Below are 25,080 nucleotides of genomic sequence, written 5' to 3' on the forward strand. Positions count from 1 at the left end.
ATTCCACAGGCTCATATAACGATAGATAAACTATATTTCAAATAAGTATAATACAAGCCAATAATATTATCAAACCATCCGTGCACTTTAATTCCATTAAATCCATCGATCAAATTCCTCGTCCTTTGTCAACATCGCCGCGCGTGCACCCTGACGTCAGCCTCGTCTTTATTCCACAGATCTACTATATAACTATATTGTAGCGTTAACAAAGTACAAGGATAGATGTGGGTTTGGTAAACGGCTCTTTATTAAACAAAGCAAACTTCCAAGCGTGTGGCGGCGTGGACTTCCAGACAGACCGGGCGTGCGTAATGGCCATGTCCGAGCCCCGCGCATCGTTCGCGGACAGCCACTCGGCCGAGCGCCGGCCCCCGACTCAGTAGAGTAGGACCGGGCGTGCGTAAAAGCCATAATAGTTTTTCAAACCTTCTATGTCACTCCAAATCCTTAATTCCTTCAAACTCTTTGTCCTCCGTGTCACTTGGAAATGATCACCGCTAATGATGCCGGTAGTCCTTATGTGGGCACGTTTGTATGTAAACAACCGCCGCGCCGCGCTACTGACGTCACTTGAAATAGTAATCCATTGGTACATCACGGTTCTCCAAACTTTCTTTCTGCTGCTCGATTACTGTTTTCAGCTGCATATTTTACAACTTGGAGTTTGTAACCTGCAAAATATGAGTTTCTTTTTGGTGCCATTTTTCTTAAGCCCACCCAGTTGATGAGTCACGGCCAACGGTGAAATTTAGAGCGCCCTCATCCAGTTTCGTCTGAAAATATAATTTTTTTTGGTTGTTTTATCAAAGTCAAAGTCTGCTTTATCGTCGATTTTTTTTTATATATACTAAGACACACAAAGAGATTGAAATTCCGTTTCCACTATCCCTCGGTGAGATAGTACACATATGCATACAAGCAACACAAAAAAAAACCAAGAAGGCACAAACAATGAATAAATAAGAGTGTTGAATAAATGATAAATAAACAAATAATAATAAATAATAATAATAAATATAAGAGGAACAAAAATGGAGCAAGTGTACATACAGCAGACAGTGGACTTGGATGTGGTGCTTTAAAGTGTTAATTGCTTTATTTGATGTTTTCTCTATTTTTTATGTTTTGAATATGTTCAAGATAAAGATATAAAAGCATGTGAAGTGATCAACTATACTAAAAATAACATGGGAAGTGGTCAACTATACTTGTAAGTGATGTCTTAATGATCAAGTAAAAAAACATATATAAGTCGCTCCTGAGTATAAGTCGCCCCCCCACCCAAACTATGAAAAAAAACGCGACTTATAGTCCGGAAATTACGGTACTCTTCCTTGTTTCTGCCGTGTCTAGCCAGACACGCAAAGAGTGAGTTCTAGACTCAGCCACCTTGAATGGACCCGCCCAGTGTGGCTCACTCCATTCCCGGCGCAAAACCCATGAACCCGGAGGCACCTCTGGGGGATCGGGACTGGAATTATCAGAGTGAAGGAGGTCAGTATTCTGAAAAGAAAGAAACTGGACAGCAGCATGCAATTCTTTCAAATGTTCGCGTCGGACTTTATCTGTGATTTCACAACACACCCCTGGTGCATCTGCCAAGGACGGTGCAGCTGGCGCCGAGTACGTGGTGGAGCGCATTGAAAACAATGCAATGGGGAGTGCGTCAGGCCATTTCAAATTTGTAGAGCTAATTATCTTCGCCAACTGTCCTTTTAGTGTCCGATTCGCTCTCTCTACTAGCCCTTGCGACTGTGGGTACATTGCTGAGCCCGGACTTCTTGAAATCCCAAACATCTCCTTTATCTCATGCAAGTCTTCCACTGTAAAATGAGTGCCGTTATCAGATCGAATTGTCAAAACGGGGAATGTGGCTGTGTAATAACCAATTGATCACCTCAGCCAACCTTGTCGTCTTACATTCAAGATTCAAGAGTTTTTTTATTCGCCATGTTTGAGCGTGCCAAACAAGGAATTTGACTTCGGTAAATCACAGCCTCTGTTCGACATTTAGGTGGCTAACAACAACACTCAGGACATGTGAAGAACGAAAGATATTCTCAAACATCCCCTGATCTTAAACTGATCTTAAACTCCCAAGAGCGCAAGGAAAATCTCAAAACTCGAGAAGAGACCACAGATGGGAGGGTCCCTCTTCTAGGATGACCAGGCTGCAATGGATGCAGAGAGGACACATACTAGTACAAACAGTGTAGACAAAAAAGGTGTGGAAAGCGGGATGTTATTGCACAATAATGACTCTGAGACTCTAAGAGTGGTGTGAGTTCATCAGAGCGACAGCCTGGGGGAAGAAGCTGTCTCTGTGTCTGCTGGTTTTAGTGTACAGAGCGCTATAACGGCGTCCGGAGGGGAGTAGTTCAAACAGGCTGCAACCTGGGTGCGGAGGGTCTGTTGAGATGTTAATTGCACGTTTCCTGGTCCTGGACAGGTACAAGTCTTGGATAGATGGGAAGTTGATTCCAATTATCTTTTCTGCAATCCTTATTGTCCGTTGCAGTCTATGCTTGTCTTGTTTGGAGGCCGATCCAAACCAGACACTGATGGAGGTGCAGAGGACAGACTGGATGATGGCAGTGTAGAAGGTCTTCAGCAGCTCCCGCGGCAGGTTGAACTTCTTGAGCTGTCTCAGGAAGTACAGCCTCTGCTGGGCCTTCTTCCGGACAGAGTCTATGTGGCCGGTCCATTTCAGGTCCCGAGAGATTGTGGTTCCCAGGAACTTGAAGCTGTCTGATGAGAGAATAGTATTACTGCGGATAGTGAGGGGTGAAAGGGGTGAAGGGCCTCGCCTGAAGTCCACTGTCATCTCCACGGTCTTGAGCGGGTTCAGGTCCAGGTGGTTTTTTAAAGACAAAAGAATTGACAAGGAGAAAACATTTCTCTTTTACAATCTGCCTCATCGCAGCCCTCCTGGCTAAACTGACCGCTTCCTTTCACACGATAGTTCGCCACACATTTGGCTGCTAGATCAGCAGTGTTGCCATTTACAACAATAGTTCCAGTTTTTTGATGTCCCGAACATTTCAAAATGACCACACGTTCCGGCATTTTAATAGCTTCTTCCAACCATCTCATCAACGTTTGGTGTTTAGTTGGGATCCCCTTAGTTTTTAAGTACCCAGTTTTCATCCAAAATTTTAGGTCATAGTGAGCCGCGGCAACTACATATACCGAGTCACTATATATGGAAACAATGTCCCCTTGAGACAACTCAAGCGCCCTGCACATCTCCTCTGCTGCTTGTGCAGATAATGAGGCAGGCATCAATGCAGCCTCAACAGTCACAAAAGGCTCCAAGTCAAACTCATCCACTTGTTCAACCACAGCGTATGACGCAACAAGAGAACCCTCCCTATCCCTGTGGCTGTGTCCGTCAACAAACAAAATTGTTGAACCCTCTATAGGTCTTGTCCGTCAAATTGGGAAATCTCTCTGTGGGGTGCCATCCGCCAAATCAGAGGTCATTTGTTTCTCACAGGCCTGAAATGAGATCCTTGGGTTGTCCAAGACAGCCAAAACTGTCAATTTTCGTTTAGCACTCAAAATAAATTTTTGACTGTTTATGAAAGACACAACTGCGAGAACTACAACCGGGACACCCCTAGTCACTTTCAGAGCGCGCACAATAGCACACATCATTTGAATGCAATGCGGATGTCCCTTCTCCGGGTCATCCAAGGAGCAGCTGTAGTATCTCAGGACCTTTCGGCCCAGAGGCCCCTTTTGCCATAATATTGAATTAACAAAATGGCAGTCGACCTCTACCTCAAGATAGAAGGTTGAGGTTGGGTCAGGTTTGTGCAATTCGGTGGCCAATTGAAGTCTTTTCCTGATTTCTATGAACGCCTCATCTGCTGTTGGTGTCCAATCCAATTTAGCCTGCAGTGTGGTAGCCCCCGCAGAGCGAATGAGCTCTCATAACGGGGCCACAATCGCAGCATAGTCACTGACGTAATTTTTGCTGAAAATCGTCATACCCACGAACTTCATCATTCCTTGAACCGTAGCTGGACGTGGGTGTTTAAGGATATCTTGACGGTGTGAGGTTGACATGCCAACACCTGTACCTGATACTGTGCGTCCCAAAAAGCTTACTCTTGGTCGACAGAGCTGAAGTTCGTCCCTTGAAACCTTCAGACCTTTAGAATGAAGGTAGATCAACAACGCAATGGACAATTCAGCAGTTCGTGCCTCTGTGGGGCCGGCAATGCAAATGTCGTCTACATACACCAGAATCACACAATCTTCCAAACATCGGTGTTTAAATTTCCCTAGCACATGCAACAGCACATCATTAAACAGCGCAGGCGAATCAGAGAAGCCCTGTGGCAGTCTTGTGTAAGTGTACTGTTGTCGTTTGAATGTAAAAGCGAAGTATGGCCTTGACTTTTCCGCAAGTCGTATGCAGAAAAATGCATTCGAAAAATCCATAACAGTGAACCACTTATGCTCTGATGACAAATCGGCGAACATTGTGTATGGATTCAGGATCACAAATGTTACATGTTTGACATGCGCATTTATAAGTCTCAGATCATGAACCAATCAAGCATGTGGTTTACCTGTTTTTTCAACTGGATTTATGGGAGTATTGTAAGGTGATAACCAGGGAACCAAAACACCTGCTGCGAGCATCCCCTGGATTGTCAATTAATTTTTTTTAGTCATGAGACTGCTGATCGGGTATTGAGCGCGATAAATTGGTGCTTCTGTGTCCAGTACAACCACAACTGGCTCCGCGTCACAATAACCTACATCAAAAGGCCCCTTCGCATACACCCCCTCGGGCACAGAAGATATCATATGTGCCGCTATCACGGAGTCAGTTCCTTCTCGCCCATGAGTCCGTGAGCGGATCACTCTATCAAGTTTTGCCTCTATCTTCTCACATACCAAGATTCTAAACAAGTCAGCCGCCTTGGAATGTTCCAAAACATCCTCAGCTGGAGAACAATCAGTTTGTTGCAATGCTTGCGCCATCATAGGCTTGGGCCTGCTCACCCTCCGCCACAAGAAGTGTTATGTGAGGTGCCATTTCAGGATTTATTTTGTACAATTCAACCAGCTCCATATTCCACCTTGGGTGAGCAGCCACATCTGCTTTCCCAATTACAACAAAATATTGTTTAATTTTTTTAGCTCTGCCTCTCCCACGACCCCCCCCCCCCCCCGCCACCATAGTCAAGAGTTTGTGTCAATTGCAATCTTGAACCATCCTTCTCCTTTTTCTCAAGTTGTTCTTTCAACACTTGCAGCTGCATGTTTTTTATTTTGCGATCAATGAATAGAATAGAATAGATCTTTATTGTCATTGTCACACATGTACAAAATAAAATAGAATAAAATAAATAGAATAAAAAGATAAAAAATACAAGCTAAAAACCACACAGAAGAACATACCTCAATTTCCGGACTATAAGTCGCGTTTTTTTTCATAGTTTGGGTGGGGGGGGCGACTTATACATGTTTTTTTTTCACAAATTTTTACTTGATCATTAAGACATCACTTACAAGTATAGTTGAGCACTTCCCATGTTATTTTTAGTATAGTTGATCACTTCACATGCTTTTATATCTTTATCTTGAACATATTCAAAACATAAAAAATAGAGAAAACATCAAATAAAGCAATTAACACTTTAAAGCACCATATCCAAGTCCACTGTCTGCTGTATGTACACTTGCTCCATTTTTGCTACTCTTATATTTATTATTATTATTTATTATTACCGTATTTGCCGGTGTATAAGTCGACTCGGTGTATAAGTCGACCCCATAAAATTCGACGGAAATTTACGATTTTATGATATATCCTTTATATCCATTATATTAAACTTCAAAATTCAATCAGAAATATGCGAAATGTATTGACGAAATGTGTAAAAAATCCGGGAGGCCGTGCCCATGCGCAGTGGCCGGAAATAGCTCCAGCCGAGCGGATCGGCTGTTTATAAGCACCGCGGAGGAGATCGCGGAGCCTCATTCGACTTCCAGCGGCCGGCGAGCTCGCGCATGCCGCCCGGCACCACCGGAAGGCCGGAAATAGCTCCAAGCCGAGTGGATCGGCATTTTATAAGCACCGCGGAGGAGATCGCGGAGCCTCATTCGACTTCCAGCGGCCAGTGCACTCGCGCACGCCGCCCGGCACCGCCGGGAGGCCGTGCACACGCGCCAAGTGGCCGGAAATAGCTCCTGCCGAGCGGATCGGCTCTTTATAAGCACCGCGGAAGAGATCGCAGCGCCTCATTCGACTTCCAGCAGCCGGCGAGCTCGCGCACGCCGCCCGGCACAGCCGGGAGGCCGTGCGCACGCGCCGGATGGCCGAAAATAGCTCCGGCCGAGCGGATCGGCACTTTATAAGCACCGCGGATGAACAGCTCTTGCGCCATAAAGAGTCCGCCTCGGCTGGTTCCCCATGTCGGCCAGAACAAGTGAAAATTCAGCCTCTTCCCCTGGAAGTCTGGCCAAGTTTGGTGAATATTTTCTAAGTGCCAACGACTCAACCGCCGTAAAGTGTCCGCCTCGGCTGGTTCCCCATGTCGGCCACCACAAGTGAAAATTCGGCCTCTTCCCCTGGAAGTCTGGCCAAGTTTGGCAAATATTTTCAAAGTGCGAACGACTCAACCGCCATAAAGTGTCCGCCTCGGCTGGTTCCCCGTGTCGGCCACCACAAGTGAAAATTCGGCCTCTTCCCCTTGAAGTCCGGCCAAGTTTGGCGAATATTTTCTAAGTGCCAACGACTCAACCGCCGTAAAGTATCCGCCTCGGCTGGTTCCCCATGTCGGCCACCACAAGTGAAAATTCGGCCTCTTCCCCTGGAAGTCTGGCCAAGTTTGGCAAATATTTTCAAAGTGCGAACGACTCAACCGTCGTAAAGTGTCCGCCTCGGCTGGTTCCCTGTGTCGGCCACCACAAGTGAAAATTCGGCGTCTTCCCCTGGAGGTCCGGCTAAGTTTGGCGAATATTTTCTAAGTGCCAACGACTCAACCGCCGTAAAGTGTCCGCCTCGGCTGGTTCCTCCGGTCGGCCAGAACAAGTGAAAATTCGGCGTCTTCCCCTGGAAGTCTGGCCAAGTTTGGCGAATATTTTCTAAGTGCCAACGACATTCATTTAGACATGGGGATTGAATGTTTACGTACCGGTAGTTATTGTCGCTGCTTGACGCGCGATGAGTCGCACATTCGCTCAATACCCAGTACTTCCCCCTAGCAGTCATCGTCGCTGCCTGGCTTTCGATGTCAGTTATTGAGGTGAGAATATTTGAAATTGTTGCTGAGGATGCGTGTTAATGCGACGAACGCTTTATAATGATTCAGTTTCTCGCTGTTTGATGAGCCTGACGGACGCACACCCACGCACAATGAGATGCATGAGAAACGGCCTCGGTTACCATCACATTTGAAGCAATGAATACGAAGTTAAATTTTATGACTCGGTGTATAAGTCGAGGTCGATTTTTTTCGGTCGATTTTGGATCAAAAAAGGTCGACCAATACACCGGCAAATACGGTATTTGTTTATTTATCATTTATTCAACACTCTTATTTATTCATTGTTTGTGCCTTCTTAGATTTTTTTGTGTTGCTTGTATGCATATGTGTACTATCTCACCGAGGGCTGGTGGGAACGTAATTTCAATCTCTTTATGTGTCTTGGTATATGAAAAAAACTCGACAATAAAGCAGACTTTGACTTTGATAAAACAACCAAATAAACAAAACAAAAAACTACATCTGAAAAAAATTATATTTTCAGACGAAACTGGATGAGGGCGCTCTAAATTTCACCGTTGGCCGTGACTCATCAACTGGGTGGGGTTAAGAAAAATGGCACCAAACAGAAACTCATATTTTGCAGGTTACAAACTTCAACTTGTAAAATGTGCAGCTGAAAACAGTAGTCGAGCAGCAGAAAGAAAGTGACTTTGATAAAACAACCAAATAAACAAAACAAAAAACTACATCTGAAAAAAATTATATTTTCAGACGAAACTGGATGAGGGCGCTCTAAATTTCACCGTTGGCCGTGACTCATCAACTGGGTGGGGTTAAGAAAAATGGCACCAATCAGAAACTCATATTTTGCAGGTTACAAACTTCAAGTTGTAAAATGTGCAGCTGAAAACAGTAGTCGAGCAGCAGAAAGAAAGTTTGGAGAACCGTGATGTACCAATGGATTACTATTTCAAGTGACGTCAGTGGCACGGCGCGGCGCAGCGGTTGTTTACATAAAGGACAAACGTACCCACATAAGGACTACCGGCATCATTAGCGGTGATCATTTCTAAGTGACACGGAGGACAAAGAGTTTGAAGGAATTAAGGATTTGGAGTGACATAGAAGGTTTGTAAAACTATTATGGCTTTTACGCACGCCCGGTCCTACTCTACTGAGTCGGAGGCCGGCGCTCGGCTGAGTGGCTGTCCGCGAACGGTGCATGGGGCTCGGACATGGCCATTACGCACGCCCGGTCCTATGCCATGGAGCTCTCGAGTCTGGAAGTCCACGCCGCCACACGCTTAGAAGTTTGTTTTGTCTAATAAAGAGCCGTTTACCAAAACCACGTCTATCCTTGTACTTTGTTAACGCTACAATATAGTTGTATACAAGATCTGTGAAATAAAGACGAGGCTGACGTCAGGGCGCACGCGCGACGATGTTGACAAAGGACGAGGAATTTGATCGATGGATTTAATGGATTTAAAGTGCACGGATGGTTTGATAATATTATTGCTTATATTATAGTTATTTGAAATATAGTTTATCTATCGTTATATGAGCCTGTGGAATATTTTGAAGTGCAAGCGCCCTCAGCCGCACGCACCCATTGTTGACAAAGAACGATCGATGGATTTAATGAATTGGAGTGACACCGATGATTTTATCAACGTGTTATTCATGTAAACGTTTTCTTTAATAGCTCTATATGTTACGTCAGGCCCATTCTCAGCTCTCCGTTTGTGTTTGTCACGTTAGCATACCTATCGTTTAGCCTGTTATCGTATCAAACGATCGATGGATTTAATGAATTGGAGTGACACCGATGGTTTTATAAACATGTTATTTATATAATAGTTGTCCTAAATCACTCTATATGTTACGTCAGGCCCGTTCTCAGCTCCTCATTTGTGTTTGTCACGTTAGCATACCTATCGTTTAGCCTGTTGTTATTGTATCAAACGATCGATGGATTTAATGAATTGGAGTGACACCGATGGTTTTATAAACATGTTATTTATGTAATAGTTGTCCTAAATCACTCTATATGTTACGTCAGGCCCGTTCTCAGCTCCTCATTTGTGTTTGTCACGTTAGCATACCTATCGTTTAGCCTGTTGCTATCGTATTGAACGATCGGTGGATTTAATGAATTGGAGTGACACCGATGGTTTTATAAACATGTTATTTATGTAATAGTTGTCCTTAATCACTCTATATGTTACGTCAGGCCCGTTCTCAGCTCTTTGTTTGTGTTTGTCACGTTAGCATACCTATCGTTTAGCCTGTTGTTGCTATCGTTTAGCCTGTTGTTGCTCGTTCATAACTTTTTTTGGTGTGGGATTTTGTCGAATAAATTGCCCCCCAAAATGCGACTTATACCCCGGAGTGACATATATATGTTATTTGCACTTTTTGGGGCATTTTATTGCTGGTGCGACTTATACTCCGGAGCGACTTATAGTCCGGAAAATACGGTACCCACTTATCACTGTTGTTTAAAAAATGGCACAAATGCTTTCCCCAGCTCTCCAGAGATAATGAGTTTGGGTCCACAATGCCATCTAATGCATTCTGTATCTTCTTGGGTTGAGTTTTGTAAATTGCCTGCTTCATCAGAGACTATAGTGTGCCCGACAACGGGTATTCACCTGTCTAAGCCTTCCATAAAAGGCGAACACGTTCAAAATACTTGGCAGGGCTTTCCCCCTTCTCACACCCGACTTCCCCCATAGCTTTGGTAGAGGGCCGGCAAGGGTACATCAATTGAACTGCATCCCACACACATTGAGAAATTGGGGAGAAAGGTTGATTGTCCCTTAAATTTGCAGTGTTAGCTTGCTTCTCAAGAACCTGCAAATCTCCTGGTGTCATATGCGCTAAAAGACATATATGTACTGTTGGATTTTGTCCACAATTTAGGGAGCACGCTATCTGCGCCTCACGGCAAAAGCCATTGCCAATCACCTGTTATCCAATTTACTCAATGCGTGCTCGTTTGATTTCTTCAGATTTAGGAGAATGCTAAGACACTGAAGCAGAAATTCGACTTACACAGGTTGGTTGAGTTCAATCACAATTCTTGTTCAAAAAGCTCTGTCTTCAGGAAAGTACAATACAGCGCTGGGCCTTTTTGGCGACAATGCTTAAGAGCAGAAAGTCTCCGTTCAAAAAAAGGCAACGTTCAAGGTTCTTTGGTCACCTTATATTCAGTTGCACATGCCAGTGTGGGCCGAGTTTGATGGGTGATGAGTCTTTGGGGCAGGACAAGTTCTAAGGAGAGTCTGATTCCATGGGAGTGTGTGCTAGTTCGGTGAGAGCTGGTTCCGTGGGGTTGGGTCCTGATTATGGGCGATTCGATGTGTGGGGGCTGTTGTTTTCCTTTCCGTCTTTCAGCCTTGACGATCATCTTTGGCTAGGCTGTCTCCCTCTGGCACCTGCTGGTTTTATCTCCAAGCGACCTTCCTGTAAACATTCTCCTCCATTCTTGCACATACACTGTTCCACCTCATCCATTCATTATTCTTTCAATTTTTACATTTTGTACGGAATTATGTGAGCTTTTGGCTGTGACATCATCTATGTATTTATTAATGTTCCCTGACTATGCAAAGTTTGTACTCACCACTTACCATGTTTTTGTTTGTTTGTTCTTTTGATCTCCATGTACTTGCTTACGTCATCATATTCTTAGTTTAATCATGCTTTCAACCATATCTTTTCTTTGTAAGGCAAAATATTTCCCTCTGTCCAGAACGTTTAGTAGTAATCGAAAACTGGTGTCTAGCATTAGTCAAAACATAAGATACAATCAGTACTGAACATTTTTAGACGACTTTGGCAGTGTCCGTGATTTAGAAAATCATCAGGCATGCATTAAACAGTTCCTTAAGGGTCATTAAGCTATTCAGGCAATATATCAAAAAACATTTGTTATTTTAAAGTGCTTAGAAATATATATCAGATCCTAAAGTTATAAGTTTCTCATTACCACTTATCAAAAATGTCTAGTTATGTCTTCTTTATTGATTTGGTGTGTAGGTATAACTATATGCTTAAAATGTTTCTTTTATTTATTTAATATGTGAATATACTTGTTTGCTTATGTACTTTATTCAATGAGGTTTGAGCATATCTGTTTTGTAGCTCGGCAGGACTTATTTTATTTCGACCCCATTCCTTCACTACATCTCCCAGTGCAGCGTTCGTAGGCAGCACCAGTTTACAAAAAGCTGCTGCCCATTTTGTCCCCCCTCCTGAAGGAGGGGGCAACTGGCTATGCAACATATTAGCCTCAGTCAACGAAAGAGGATTATATTGTCTAGTGTTGCATGTTGAGCTAGGAATAATAAAGATGTGGACTATAGAGTTGGTTCTTTATTGGCAAGATCTTGGGTTGTTTAATGGCGGCCAATGCATGAGGCACGACAGCAGATGACACAACTGCTTCCTTCTCCACGTCAGCCTCTTTTATACTGCCTGGAAAGGCGGGAACTTGTCACATGACCATTTGGTACCTGAGTGTGGAGGGCGTCACCCCCCTGTGTGTGCGTGGGTGTGTGCGTGCCTATGTGTGTGTGTTCATACAGTTATGTGTGTTGTATTCATGTTCTGATTGAGCAGTTATGTCTATATAAACTAATAAAGAGAATTGTACAGATCTAAACGTACATGAGATTGTCTAACCTAACAGAACATGTACAAATTGCTGTTGCCTCTCTTCAATCCCCGTTTTGACCTAGAAAGAGGTCAACAACAACAAAAAAACATGCTCCAGGAGTGACAGCGAAGAGAGCAAGAGCACAAAAAACTAGCACTAAAAGAGTAAATGATAGGGGACGGGTTGGGATCGTGAAGGGTGATGCATGATAAAAACAACAAACAATGACAGCAATAATTCCCAGTGAAGGCGAGGTTTTGCCCCAATACTCCAGTTCAATTTTAGTGCGTGAGTGAAAAACCTGCAGCAAGATGTTATAATGCAGGAAAAGTCTCACACGGTCCCTCTGCCTTAGGTGACCAGAATGTTATCAATAACAACAGTTCAAGACAAAAATTGCTCGTGATTGTTCAGCCATTGGGGGCTTGGCATGCCCACTGGTGGAGTGCGAGCACAATTCTCACCCCCTTCGCAGCTCTGCTCTGTCCGGGGTGAACTTGGAAATGTCTGCCGCGTGGTAGTTTTCTTCAGTGGCTCAGGGTGGACTACCTGGCCACCAAGGGGGAAGAGGATTATTCTGCCTCTGTTTGAACTGGGGGCGGGGATGCTGTCGATGATGGATCTGGTTCCTTGCAGGAACCCTTCACTGGGGCGCACTGGGACAGACGTGTCTCCTTTGCCGGTCAGCCGGATGGTATGTGAGATGCGCTCCACCACTTTATAGGGTCCAGTCCACGCAGGCTCCGTCCCCCTCCTTCTTGGGACCTTCAGCCAGAATATTGGGGTGATCTGGACCACAGTCTTTGCTTCCGTATCCGCAGTAGTTTGCTGAGCAAATCCCCATCTGGATCCACCACCGAAAGAGCAGCAGCACGTCCGGAAAAACAGTAAAAACAGCACCTTTTCTGCAACCTTTGCATTAGTCATTTGAGATGATTCTTCTGCTCCTCTCATCACTGTGTGTTGAATTCTTATATGTCCTGTTAAGACTCCAAAAACAATTACATTTGACAAAACATTGAATCTTACAGTAGACTAAATTATTCTACTCCCCCCTCTGTTCCTCCCCCCCACCCTTTTGACACATTCACGTAATGTGTCAATAGCATCGTTGGGGAGCGAAAGGGACCAGCAAGGTGTCCCGGACACATTATCATACCCATCCCGGCTGGACTAGATGGTGCTGTCTTGTCCAGCCACAGGAAACGGGCCTTCTCTATTGAACCATTTGACGTCAATGGTGCCCTTGAGTAATCATCAAATCCTATTCATCTCAATTTGTACTATACTTACAGGCGAGAGGAATTTTATCTTCAATTGTGATCACGTCACCTCCACATCAACCTACCTAGGCCATTCATATGCGCGCACACACGTACAAACTCACAGACACAAAGGCGCCCATTCATTCACCATCACAGCCACTGTCCCACAACATTTAACTTCATGATGGCCGTGAGCAGGCAGACATCGAAGTCCACCGGGCCTCAGTTACAGTCGTACACATCCCATGTCGTACATGCATTCCCTGCCTGTCCTCATTCATTCTTCCATCATCCTGTCTTAATCTCACTTGCTACCACACCCTCAGCACACACCTGGAGTGGGTACGACTCCACTCCGCACGCAGCCACTTCAAGAGAAGCAAGAGGGGGGGCCCGGCATTTCCATACTGATTTATCCCAGCCTGGCCAGTACTGGGACAATCAATACCGTCGTCCCCCACCCGCGCCAACCCAGCAAATAGCTACTCGCAGAGTCCAGAGCCCCGCACCTATATCAGTCTGCCCCACAATCAAATTACAATATTAATCGCCCCACCCACATTCCAACATCCGTGGAGACAATGGAACAGAACGGTCCAGGTGCAACACCACAGGAGCCGGCTCATACAGCCTTTTCACAAGCAAATTACCACAATACCACACTCCCCCTTCCACAGTGAAGACAATGGAAGGCAGAAAGGCACAGGTGAGACACTGGAGGAGCAAGCTCCTGCAGTCCTTTCGCAAGCCAATTACAACAATCGCTCTCCTCTCCCCCTCACGGTCCAGCAGCAATGGAGACAATGGAAGACAGAAAGGCACAGGTGAGGCCCAACACACAGCCCCCCTTCCATCACACCAGGCCAACTCCGGGGCCAGTGCCACGCCCGCACAGAGGCAACAAGAGAGGGAAAAAATATCAAAAAATAACAAACAACAAAAGCCCAAATCAGTTATGTCTGCCGGGAGGTTCACAACGGCCAAATGATTACATACACATTCAAAAAATGCCGGGAGAAAACACAGCGGCTAAACGGTCACACATTCAGAAAATGCCGGGAGAAAATGCAGCGGCTAAATGAGCACACATCCACATTCAACAAATGCCGTGAAAAAACGCAGCGGCTAACTGATAACATACACATTCAAAAAATGCCGGGAAAAAATGCAGCGGCTTACTGATCACACATACACATTGAAAAAATACTACGGCCAAAATTTTACAAATGACAAACCACAAGACGCAGGTCTCGGAACCACATCGACGACCGCCGAACGCAAAGGCCGGGTACAGTCAACGGCCAAAATTTCACAAATAACAAACCACAAGACACAGGTCTCGGAACCACATCGAAACCGGCATAATTTTACATCAAAACATGACGAACAACGGGACACACACAACAACAGCGCATATGTAACCCAACAAATAACCAAGTCCCCTCCACAGACGTCAGTCTTATTTTACCAGGAGAACAAGTTCATGTACACAAACCCGTTGAACTCATGGCAAAATACAAAAATAATAAATACTGCCCGGAAAGGCGGGAACTTGTCACATGATCATTTGGTACCTGAGTGTGGAGGGCGTCACCCCCATGTGTGTGTGCGTGTGTGCCTATGTGTGTGTGGTCACACAGTTATGTGTGTTGTATTCGTGTTCTGATTGAGCAGTTATGTTTATATAAACTAATAAAGAGAGTTGTACAGATATGAGCATCTAAACGTTCATGAGATTGTCTAATCTAACATAACATGTACAAATTGCTGTTGCTCTCTCTTCACTAGAAATGATTCTGCCCGTTCTATCAGTGGATTCAACTAACGGGTCTTGGAAATGCCTGTTTTAGTCATCATCTCTTTTCGCATTCATTGGTCTAGTAATAACCCGTGATGCACGTGTCTTAGATACCGAAGGTTCACCTCTGTACGCATCAGGCATGCTTGGCTTCATGCCCGATAAAGGATATGCAGTGAAGCCAGCGCTAGACCGTCCCTTATCACGTTTTTGTTGTTTTAATGGCGTACTAGTGGGGTCTCTATGAGTCTTATCTGGTTGTCTCAATGGCACAAAACAATTGGCAGTCGCCCGGCCCATCCGTTTGTTGTTACATCCTGTACCAAAAACACTTTCTCATCCGATGCACCTTCTTCTGCCACAATTTTGTAAATATCTCCTTTTCGGAGAGGAATAGTATTATCATCGCCGCAATCTATGTTGCCTGTGACTGTTACTAAATCGTCGACAAATGGTTCATCCAGCTCCATACAATGTGGTCCCCCATCGTCACTGTCATCCAGCCCAATGCAGGGCCTTCATCCCTCTTTTCTTTTGTCAATTCTCTCATTTTGTCACTTAGATGGCGTACCGTTTCAGATAAGGTGGCCAGTTCATCTTTGTAGTTCCCTTGGCCCCACACTCTGTAGTGATTGGGCCTTCTATCTCACACGTCAGAGTCCCTTGCTTAATGTCAATCACAGGTGCTTGCATCACATCAACAAGCAAATGACCCTGGGCCTTCAGCACCTCAGGGCCACGCTATACAATAATTTGACGGTTACTTCTACCAACTATCTGCCCTTCCCCTCGTTGAGCGGAACCTTCAAGCTCACTTTTAATTTCATCCCCCTCACAAAAAGCTGGATGTGTAAACACATCCCGACAAAATCTGATCAAATCCTGTATGTTTCCGACCCTCTTTTGTTTTCTCGCCTTCGATCCCCTAAGTTTGCTTTGATCATCTCATTGATGTTCTTTGTTTCTTACCTCCCTTAAAATGGCCCTTCTGGCCTCCTTATTTGGAGGTTCCCCCTCCAGGGGACCGACCCCTCCCAACTCACAACAACATCAATTTTCTCCCCTAGCGTTCTCTTTCCACCTTCTGTCACTCTATTTCTCGCCGCCATTTTTTGACTGCACTTGCAATCTCTCCTACACTTTTTCCCAAGTCTTTCACTTAAAATTTACACCAAAGTAATGATAATTCGATTACCAACGGTCAAATGTATTTAATTTAATTTTATTTTTTTAACCTCAAACAATAATCGCAAAACAAGTCAAAAGTATACAATGAATTTTAACTTGAGCAGACCTCACACAGTGGCCTTGACCACACACGGAAATCACAGAGCTCTTTTAACTTGACCACACCTCATACAGTGGCCTTGACCCCACACAGAAGTCACGAGCTCTTTTAACTTGACCAGACCTCACACAGTGGCCTTGACCTCACACAGAAGTCACGAGCGCTTTCAAAAAACATAAACGTCGATCATTCTGGCATTTACCATCACTCACACTATTTTATGTTACTACAGTATTTTTAGTAGTTCTTAGCAGATTTTTGATCACACACAAACACAATCCTCGTTCTCAGAAATTTCAACAATCTACCTCCATAGGGTTAGGCAGAAAATTTTCTTATCAAAAAGAAGGTATTCTGGTCACCTTTTGGGCCCAGTCAAAATTGTTGAAATTTCCGCGGGGATGTTAGTGATGTTGTACAAACAGGATCAGCGAGCACAAGACCACGGGTCACGGCACCATCTGTTAGGTTTGTTCCCAGTTCTTTATCTTTAATGCTTGATATGCTGACAGTAATTACCAAGAGGCAGCCTTAACAGTTTAACTATTTAATGTATGCCAGAATTATCGAGACACAGCTGTGGAGCCTTCTCTGCGAGATGCGGAAGAAGGTCTAACTCCCACCACCAGGGTTCCTGCTCTTATACTACTCTGGGCTACCCTCCTGCAAGGAGGCGACTCTGCCTAGCCTGTGTGATGATGTGTGACCTTGTAGTCTTAACTGAGAGCGACCTCTACGTATGTGCAAAGAGTGTCATAGAGAAGAGAAAGCTAATGAAGCAAGAGAAGGGTTACAGCGATATAACGACATAGCTCAAGCTACCTAGCTAATCACATGTGTCAAAGAGACCTATTCTAACACCCTGTATGCTGGTGGACTAATTCCACCAAAATATACAAGTGTAAATTAATTATCCCTCCATGTACTGTATCAAAATTAGTTGAGTACTATTTTTAATCCTGAATTTAACACTGAAAGTCAAAACCCAAGTCACGTCTTGATTTAATTTTAAATCCATTGGAGTTACGCATAAAATGGCAAAGAAAACCACAAACAACTGTATTTGCATGAAGTGGGACCACATTAAAGTATTTTACGTGCTTTACATTTAAGCAAGTATGATCCAATTTCCCTCACAAGATAAATTAAGTATTTACCATTTACTGTACCTACAACGTGTATCATATCTAGCTGTCTGAGTAAAATGCCTGGAGTCAATGGTTCTCAAATTGGGGTACAAGTGCCCGTGTGGTGGAAGCTCACAGGGTACTTGAGATTTTGAAACATTTGGATGGGTGGATGGTTATGGATGGATGGACGGACAGACTGACGGACACTGATGACACAGGGCTCAGTTTATGTCTTTTTTTTTCCCTGTCCAAAAATGTGTCACGCTGGTTAGGGGTACTTAACTCTTTAAATGCCAAGCATTCTCAGAAAAGAAAACCCCTTAAATCCAAGCCAATTTTGAGCATTTTCACTCATTTTCCAAGGCCTACAGAATATTGTCTGCTGGGGCTATGTAAACATGGGTAGGACCGAATGAAAGATTAGACTCTGTTCTTTCAATTTGATAATAGTTTCACTCAAATCAGCAATCTTAGAGAAATTGAGGAGATAATTAGGTTTTAGTGCGAGACCTTTTCTGCACAACTGACTGACAATAATATTTTTTGGTTTAGTAAAATCTCAACAGCCCTTCTCTTCTATAAAACATGAACAAAAATAATGAAAATTAGTTTTGTGAGTCGTCACCTTACCGTGGTGGAGGGGTTTGCATGTCCCAATGATCCTAGGAGCCATGCTGTCTGGGGCTTCATGCCCCTGGTCGGGTCACCCATGGCAAAAGGGTCCTAGGTGAGGGGCCAGACAAAGCACGGCTCAAAAAGCCCCTTATGAAGAAAAACATATGGACTCAGATTTCCCTCGCCCGGACGCGGGTCACCAGGGCCCCCCTCTGGAGCCAGGCCTGGAGGTGGGGCTCGAAGGCGAGCGTCTGGTGGCCGGGCCTTCGCCCATGGGGCCCGGCCGGGCACAGTCCAAAAAGTAAACGTGGGTCTCCCTTCCCATGGGCTCACTACCTATGGGAGGGGCCAAAGGGGTCGGGTGCATTGTGAGTTGGGCGGCGGCCAAAGGCAGGGACCTTGGCGGTCCGATCCCCAGCTGCAGAAGCTGGCTCTTGGGACATGGAATGTCACCTCTCTGGCCGGAAAGGAGCCCGAACTGGTGTGCAAGGCAGAAGAGTTCTGACTAGACATAGTCGGACTTACCTCCACACACAGTTTGAGTTCTGAAGAAAAACATATGGACTCAGATTTCTCTTGAGAGGGGCTGGACTCTCTTCCACTCTGGAGTTGCCCACAGTGAGAGGCGTCGAGCAGGTGTGGGCATACTTATTGCCCCCCAGCTGTGGGGTTCACCCCAGTGAACGAGAGGGTAGCCTCCCTCCGCCTTCGGGTGGGGGGACGGGTCCTGAGAGTTGTTTGTGTCTATGCACCAAACAGCAGCTCAGCGTACCCACCCTTCTTGGGGTCCCTGGAGGAAGTGCTGGAGAGCGCTCCCTCTGAGGATTCCATTGTTCTACTGGTTGACTTCAATGCTCACGTGGGCAATGACAGTGAGACCTGGAAGGGCGTGATTGGGAGGAACCATGTGGACCATGTTCCGCGCCTCCATTATTGAGGTGGCCAACTGGAGCTGTGGCCGTAAAGTCGTTGGTGCCTATCATGGCGGCAATCCCCGAACCCGCTGGTGGACACCGGCGGTAAGAGATGCCGTCAGCTGAAGAAGGAGTCCTATCGGGCTGTTTTGGCCTGCGGGACTCCGGAGGCAGCTGACAAGTACCGGGTGGCTAAGCGGAACGCGGCTTCGGTGGTTGCTTAGGCAAAAACCCGGGTGTGGGAGGAGTTTCGCAAGGCCTTGGAGAATGACTTCCGGACGGCTTCGAGGAAATTCTCGTCCACCATCCGGCGTCTCAGGAGGGGGAAGCAGTGCAACGTCAACACTGTTTACAGTGGAGATGGCGTGCTGCTGAACTCGACTCGGGACGTCGTGAGTCGGTGGGGAGAATACTTCGAAGACCTCCTCAATTCCACCTTCACGCCTTCCATTGTGGAAGCAGGGCCTGGAGACTCTGAGGCGGACTCTCCTATCGCTGGGGTCGAAGAAAAAGCTCCACGGTGGCAAGGCCCCGGGGGTGGATGAGATCCGCCCAGAGTTCTTAAAGGTTCTGGATGTTATGGGGCTGTCATGGCTGACACACCTCTACAACATTGCTTGGACATCGGGGACAGTGCCTTTGGATTGGCAGACTGGGGTGGTGATTCACCTCTTTAAGAAGGGGGACTGGAGGGTGTGTTCCGATTACAGGGGAATCACACTCCTCAGCCTCTCTGGTAAGGTCTATTCTGGGGTGCTGGAGAGGAGGGTCAGTCGGGAGGTCAAACCTCAGATTCAGGAGGAGCAGTGTGGCTTTCGTCCTGGCTGTGGAACAGTGGACCAGCTCTACACCCTCGGCAGGATCCTCAAGGGTGCATGGGAGTTCGCCCAACCAGTCCACATGTTTTGTGGACCTGGAGAAGGCGTTCGACCGTGTCCCTCGGGAGGTTCTGTGAAGGGTGCTTCGGGAGTGCGGGGTGCCGAACCAACTGTATCACCGATGCCGGAGTTTGGTCCGCATTTCCGGCAGTAAGTCGAATTTGTTCCCAGTGAGGCTGCCCTTTGTCACCGATTATGTTCATAATTTTTATGGACAGAATTTCTAGGCGTAGCCGAGGTGTTGAGGTTTTGGGGATTTCAGCATCGCGTCTCTGCTTTTTGCAGACAACGTGGTGCTGTTGGCTTCTTTAGGCCATGATCTCCAGCTCTCACTGGAGCGGTTCACAGCCGAGTGTGAAGCGGTCGGAATGAGGGTCAGCACCTCCAAATCCGAGTCCATGGTCCTCGGTCGGAAAAGGGTGGAATGCCCTCTCCGGACCGGGGATGAGATCCTGCCCCAAGTGGAGGAGTTCAATTATCTTGGGGTCTTGTTCACGAGTGAGGGGAGGATGGAGCGCGAGATTGACAGGCGGATCAGTGCAGCGTATGCAGTAGTGCGGACTCTGTACCGGTCCGTCGTGGTAAAGAGAGAGCTGAGCCAAAAGGCAAAGGTCTCAATTTACCAGTCGATTTACGCTCCTATCGTCACCCATGGTGACGAGCTATGGGTCGTGACCGAAAGAACAAGATCCCGGATACAAGCGGCCGAAATGAGTTATCTCCGCAGGGTGTCCGGGCTCTCCCTTAAAGATAGGGTTAGTCGCTCGGTCATTCGGGAGAGACTCGGAGTAGAGTCGCTACTCCTCCACGTTGAGAGGAGCCAGATGAGGTGGCTCGGGCATCTCATCAGGATGCCTCCTGGACACCTCCCTGGGGAGGTGTTCCGGGCATGTCCCAACGGTAGGAGACCCCGGGGACGACCCAGGACGGGCTGGAGAGACTATGTCTCTCAGCTGGCCTTGGAACGCCTTGGGATCCCCCGGGATGAGCTGGATGAAGTGGCTGGGGAGAGGGAAGTCTGGGAGTCCCTCTTAAAGCTGCTGCCCCCGTGACCCGACCCCGGATAAGCGGAAGAAGACGGACGGACGGATGGCAAAGACATTTAATTACATATTTGATAATGTGCGCAAACAGCAACATTTTCACATTTGACAACCTATTAACAAATCTTGAACCATTTACTGAGACGTTTCCGTGTGTGCTCTCATGCGTGTACGTGTTTTGCTATTTACAAGGGATGTATTTATGCGTCACTGTATACTCCATCAGAATACTCATCAGATGTCAGAGATTCATCTGAACTGTGGCACAAACAATTGCCATTCACTATGTGAATGCCCGAGCCTTCGGTGGCTTTTGAAGCAGACTTCGTGTCTGTCGCGTACTCACATCCATCTCCTCTAAATTCGCTTCATTGTATTGCGTTACCGCACTCACGAAGAGCAATAGTTTGCTCGATTGTAAGCTGCTTAAGAGCCGATCGCTTTCGTTTTGCCATTTTCTACACCACACTCTCCATTGTGCTCCCATTTGGGCTGGACTTTCGGTTACATCACCTCTCTATGAGCCAGCAAGAGCAACTCTGGTCTAAGTTAACAACGACAATGCGCTATAGACTTGATTTTAAGTGGAGAGGTGACTGAGAGTCTATCTACCCATTAAGAAAATTTAAGTTGACGAGAATACTCGTAGATGGGGATATTCTGTAATTAATGTCAATGACGAGTATTCTCGTTGCTGGCATACAAACAGTTAAAAATATTTTACAAGGGAAACATGGCTGAAAAAAGGTTCAGTGGCCTAGTAGTAGAGTGTCCGCCCTGAGACTGGAAGGTTGTGGGTTCAAATCCCAGCTGCTATTGGAGCTCTGTACTGAGGTGCATAAGGTGGGGCACAGCTCTGGCTCGGTTCTGGTGGAAAAGATTTCTCGCACTTATTGGCACCCGAATTTAAAAGACATTTGCAAGTACCATGTGGAGACATGTCCAGCTCAGTGGCCCAGTGGGCGACTGTCCGCCCTGAGACTGGAAGGTTCCCGGTCGGGTCATATCAAAGACTATAAAAATAGGACCCATTGCCTCCCTGCTTGGCACTCAGCATTAAGGGTTGGAATTGGGGGGTTAGATCACGAAATGATTCCCGAGCGCGGCACCGCTGCTGCTCACTGCTCCCCTCTCCCCCAGGGGATGGAACAAAATCACATGGGGATGGGTTAAATGCAAAGGACAAATTTCACCACACCCGGATGTGTGTGTGACAATGATCATTGGGACTTTAAAACCACTGTTTTCAGTCATCAGTGACACAAATTATCTTCGTATTATGCTTTTGCCATTAGATTTGAGCCTGGCTGTATTGTATTATTTTGTGACCTATGGTGACAAACAACAAGGAGGCAACACAAATTGAGCCCTGCATCCAAAAGGTTTGGAATTGTCTCGAGATGCTACAATGTGGCAGAGCACAACTTTTGGCAAAATGAAGCGCTTTAGATAACCTCTTTTTCTGATAATATTCTTACTCAACAAAACAAACATAACACATTACTAAAAAATGAACAATAAAACATATTATACACAATCAGGAGGTCAATTATCACTTACATTTGTGATAACACTCATACACAACAAAGTTTTCCGCCCAAAAAAAGAAAAATGTAAGAGATACAGATATACAGTAAAAGACTTTCTGTGGATATTTTTCACTAAGAAGTTCTTTATTTAACTTCAATATAGTTACTTGCCACCAAGATACCACAAGTGCCAAAATAATTAAATTGTCTCATGCTATTGCCTAATCTTCCCTCTGGACACCTTTGCAGCCAGAAATGCTACATTGACTGTCATTAAAACCACAGTCTAACCGTCTAAAACCATGCATTCTATCATCTCAAAATGTAATTTTGAAATAAAAGGAGTCATATTTGATATTTCTGGTGATTTACACATTTCAGATAACAACAGTATCATTTTAGGCAGGCTTGTGAAGCTCTACAAGTTTAAGAATATAAACTCATTATGATTTTATTGCATTTTGTTTGCATGTCCAGATTTGTGCAGATGTACCAAGGCAAACTCCTTCTTGAAATTCAATAATATGCTTTCCTAATTTGCAGGTATGGATGAATTGATGGAAGTGTCCTTTTCACCAATTGCTGAATCAGGCAAGCCAATGTCTCGCTGTGGCAAGTGCCGTCGATTCATGAAATTCATCCAGGTAAGCATATTACCTGCTATATATAAATCAGTGGTTCTTAATCTTGTTGGAGGTACCGAACCCCACGAGTTTCATATGCGCCTTCACCGAATCCCTCGTTTGTGAAAAAATATTTTTTTTAAATTCAAGACATAGATGTTTTTTACTAATGCACAAAATGAACTGTGCATGAACATCACCTTGTTCAAAGAACAAAACCAACAACGCATGAACTCGCAACAAATTACATACTGGCAAATCAGAAGCTACACGATAAAACAGGTTTGTTCGGACCTCCTCAGTGGGGACTCTGTCGAACCCCTGAGACCGCCTCACCGAACCCCTAGGGTTCGATCGAACCCAGGTTAAGAACCACTGGTATAAATATATATACAGTGTGTGTGTGTGTGTGTGTGTGGGTGTGTGTGTGTGTGTGTGTGTGCGTGCGTCGGTGAGTAAGCGTGCGTGTGTGTGTGTGCGTGTGTGTACACACAATGAAATCTATTAATTCAAATGAATAAGGAGAAAATCTTTTGTTCATATAGTATAAGATGTACCAGTCTATAAACCGCAGGTGTTTTAATGTTTAATTACCAATTCTAAGAGAATACATTAATCCCTCGCTACTTCGCGGGTCACCTATCGCGGCCTTGGTGCAGTGCGGATTTTTATGATTGATTGATTGATTGATTGGTTGATTGATTGAACATTTATTGATCCCGGGGGTGGGGAAATTCAAGCCCCAGCAGTATGCATACCACAGAGCGGGTATACAAAAGACACACAGATGGCATGAACGCAACTCAATAGGCTCTCATAAGGCTGCCACACAACGGTGCCACAAAGAAAGCCAGAAAGTGCGAAAGATAAAAGCCATCAAAGCAAAGCAAAGCAAAGCAAAGCAAAACAAATACACAAAGGAAAAAAAAGTAACAGCGGCCAACCAGCACCCCTCAATATCAGAGAACACCCCAAAACACACAAAATAGCCTCCACGGGGTCCATAGACAGGTGTAAGGGCAGTCCAGTTCAACGGTGCCCAATGGACCGTGGTCGTGAATCGGTGAAAACATCACAAAGCGGGCAAACGTGTGAGCAGCGTCCTGGGCACCCAGTCGGGGCACGTGCTGATGGTCACCACGGGGCGAGCACGGCGAACGTTTTTGGTTCCGATGAGCATGAGGGAGCAGACTCCCCACAGGGATCGCGGCTGCGAGGCCAAGGTGAGGGACCCGGTCAGCACCTTGCAGGAAGCCGTCGTAGAGTTGCACCGGTCTCGACCGATGTGCGCAGCTATCCCGGTCCCAGGGGAAAATATATATATATATATACATATATATATATATATATATATATATATCCGATCCGAAGCGATACCGAGGTGCGGTAGAAAGCACCAGCATCGCCGAATGGACAAAAAGACAGAAAGAAAAAGGAGAAAAGAAGGAAATAAAGAGAAAAAAAGAACACTGCTGGGAGGCTGCCACTCACGTCGGCGCCGTACCAAAAACAAAAACAAAAAAAACAACAAAAAAACAAATGTGAAAACAAATATTGCGGATCTATTCGGTGCCATCCATCCATCCATCCATCTTCTTCCGCTTATCCGGGGTCGGGTCGCGGGGGCAGCAGCTTTAGGAGGGACTCCCAGACTTCCCTCTCCCCAGCCACTTCATCCAGCTCATCCCGGGGGATCCCAAGGCGTTCCCAGGCCAGCTGAGAGACATAGTCTCTCCAGCGTGTCCTGGGTCGTCCCCGGGGTCTCCTACTGGTGGGACATGCCCGGAACACCTCCCCAGGGAGGCGTCCAGGAGGCATCCTGATAAGATGCCCGAGCCACCTCATCTGGCTCCTCTCAACGTGGAGGAGTAGCGACTCTACTCCGAGTCTCTCCCGGATGACCGCGCTTCTCACCCTATCTCTAAGGGAGAGCCCGGACATCCTGCGGAGAAAACTCATTTCGGCCGCTTGGATCCGAGATCTCGTTCTTTCGGTCACGACCCATAGCTCGTGACCATAGGTGAGGGTAGGAGCGTAAATCGACCGGTAAATTGAGAGCTTTGCCTTTTGGCTCAGCTCTCTCTTCACCACAACTGACC

General features: G+C 45.8%; 1 protein-coding gene across 5 annotated transcripts in view; it reads left to right on the forward strand.

Annotated features, from left to right (window-relative positions):
- The window catches only part of top3b (DNA topoisomerase III beta), a 112,910-nt gene that overhangs the window by 60,680 nt on the left and 27,150 nt on the right, over positions 1-25,080 (forward strand). For all 5 annotated transcript variants that reach the window (XM_088377360.1, XM_088377362.1, XM_088377363.1 and 2 more), the window contains one exon: positions 22,902-23,002. In XM_088377360.1, the coding sequence (XP_088233486.1) occupies positions 22,902-23,002 (101 nt within the window). The remainder of the gene's footprint in view (positions 1-22,901; positions 23,003-25,080) is intronic.

The sequence above is a fragment of the Syngnathus floridae genome, chromosome 5 (genome assembly GCF_059516105.1).
Source record: "Syngnathus floridae isolate MCC-2025c chromosome 5, RoL_Sflo_1.0, whole genome shotgun sequence".
Classification (NCBI taxonomy): Eukaryota; Metazoa; Chordata; class Actinopteri; order Syngnathiformes; family Syngnathidae; genus Syngnathus; species Syngnathus floridae.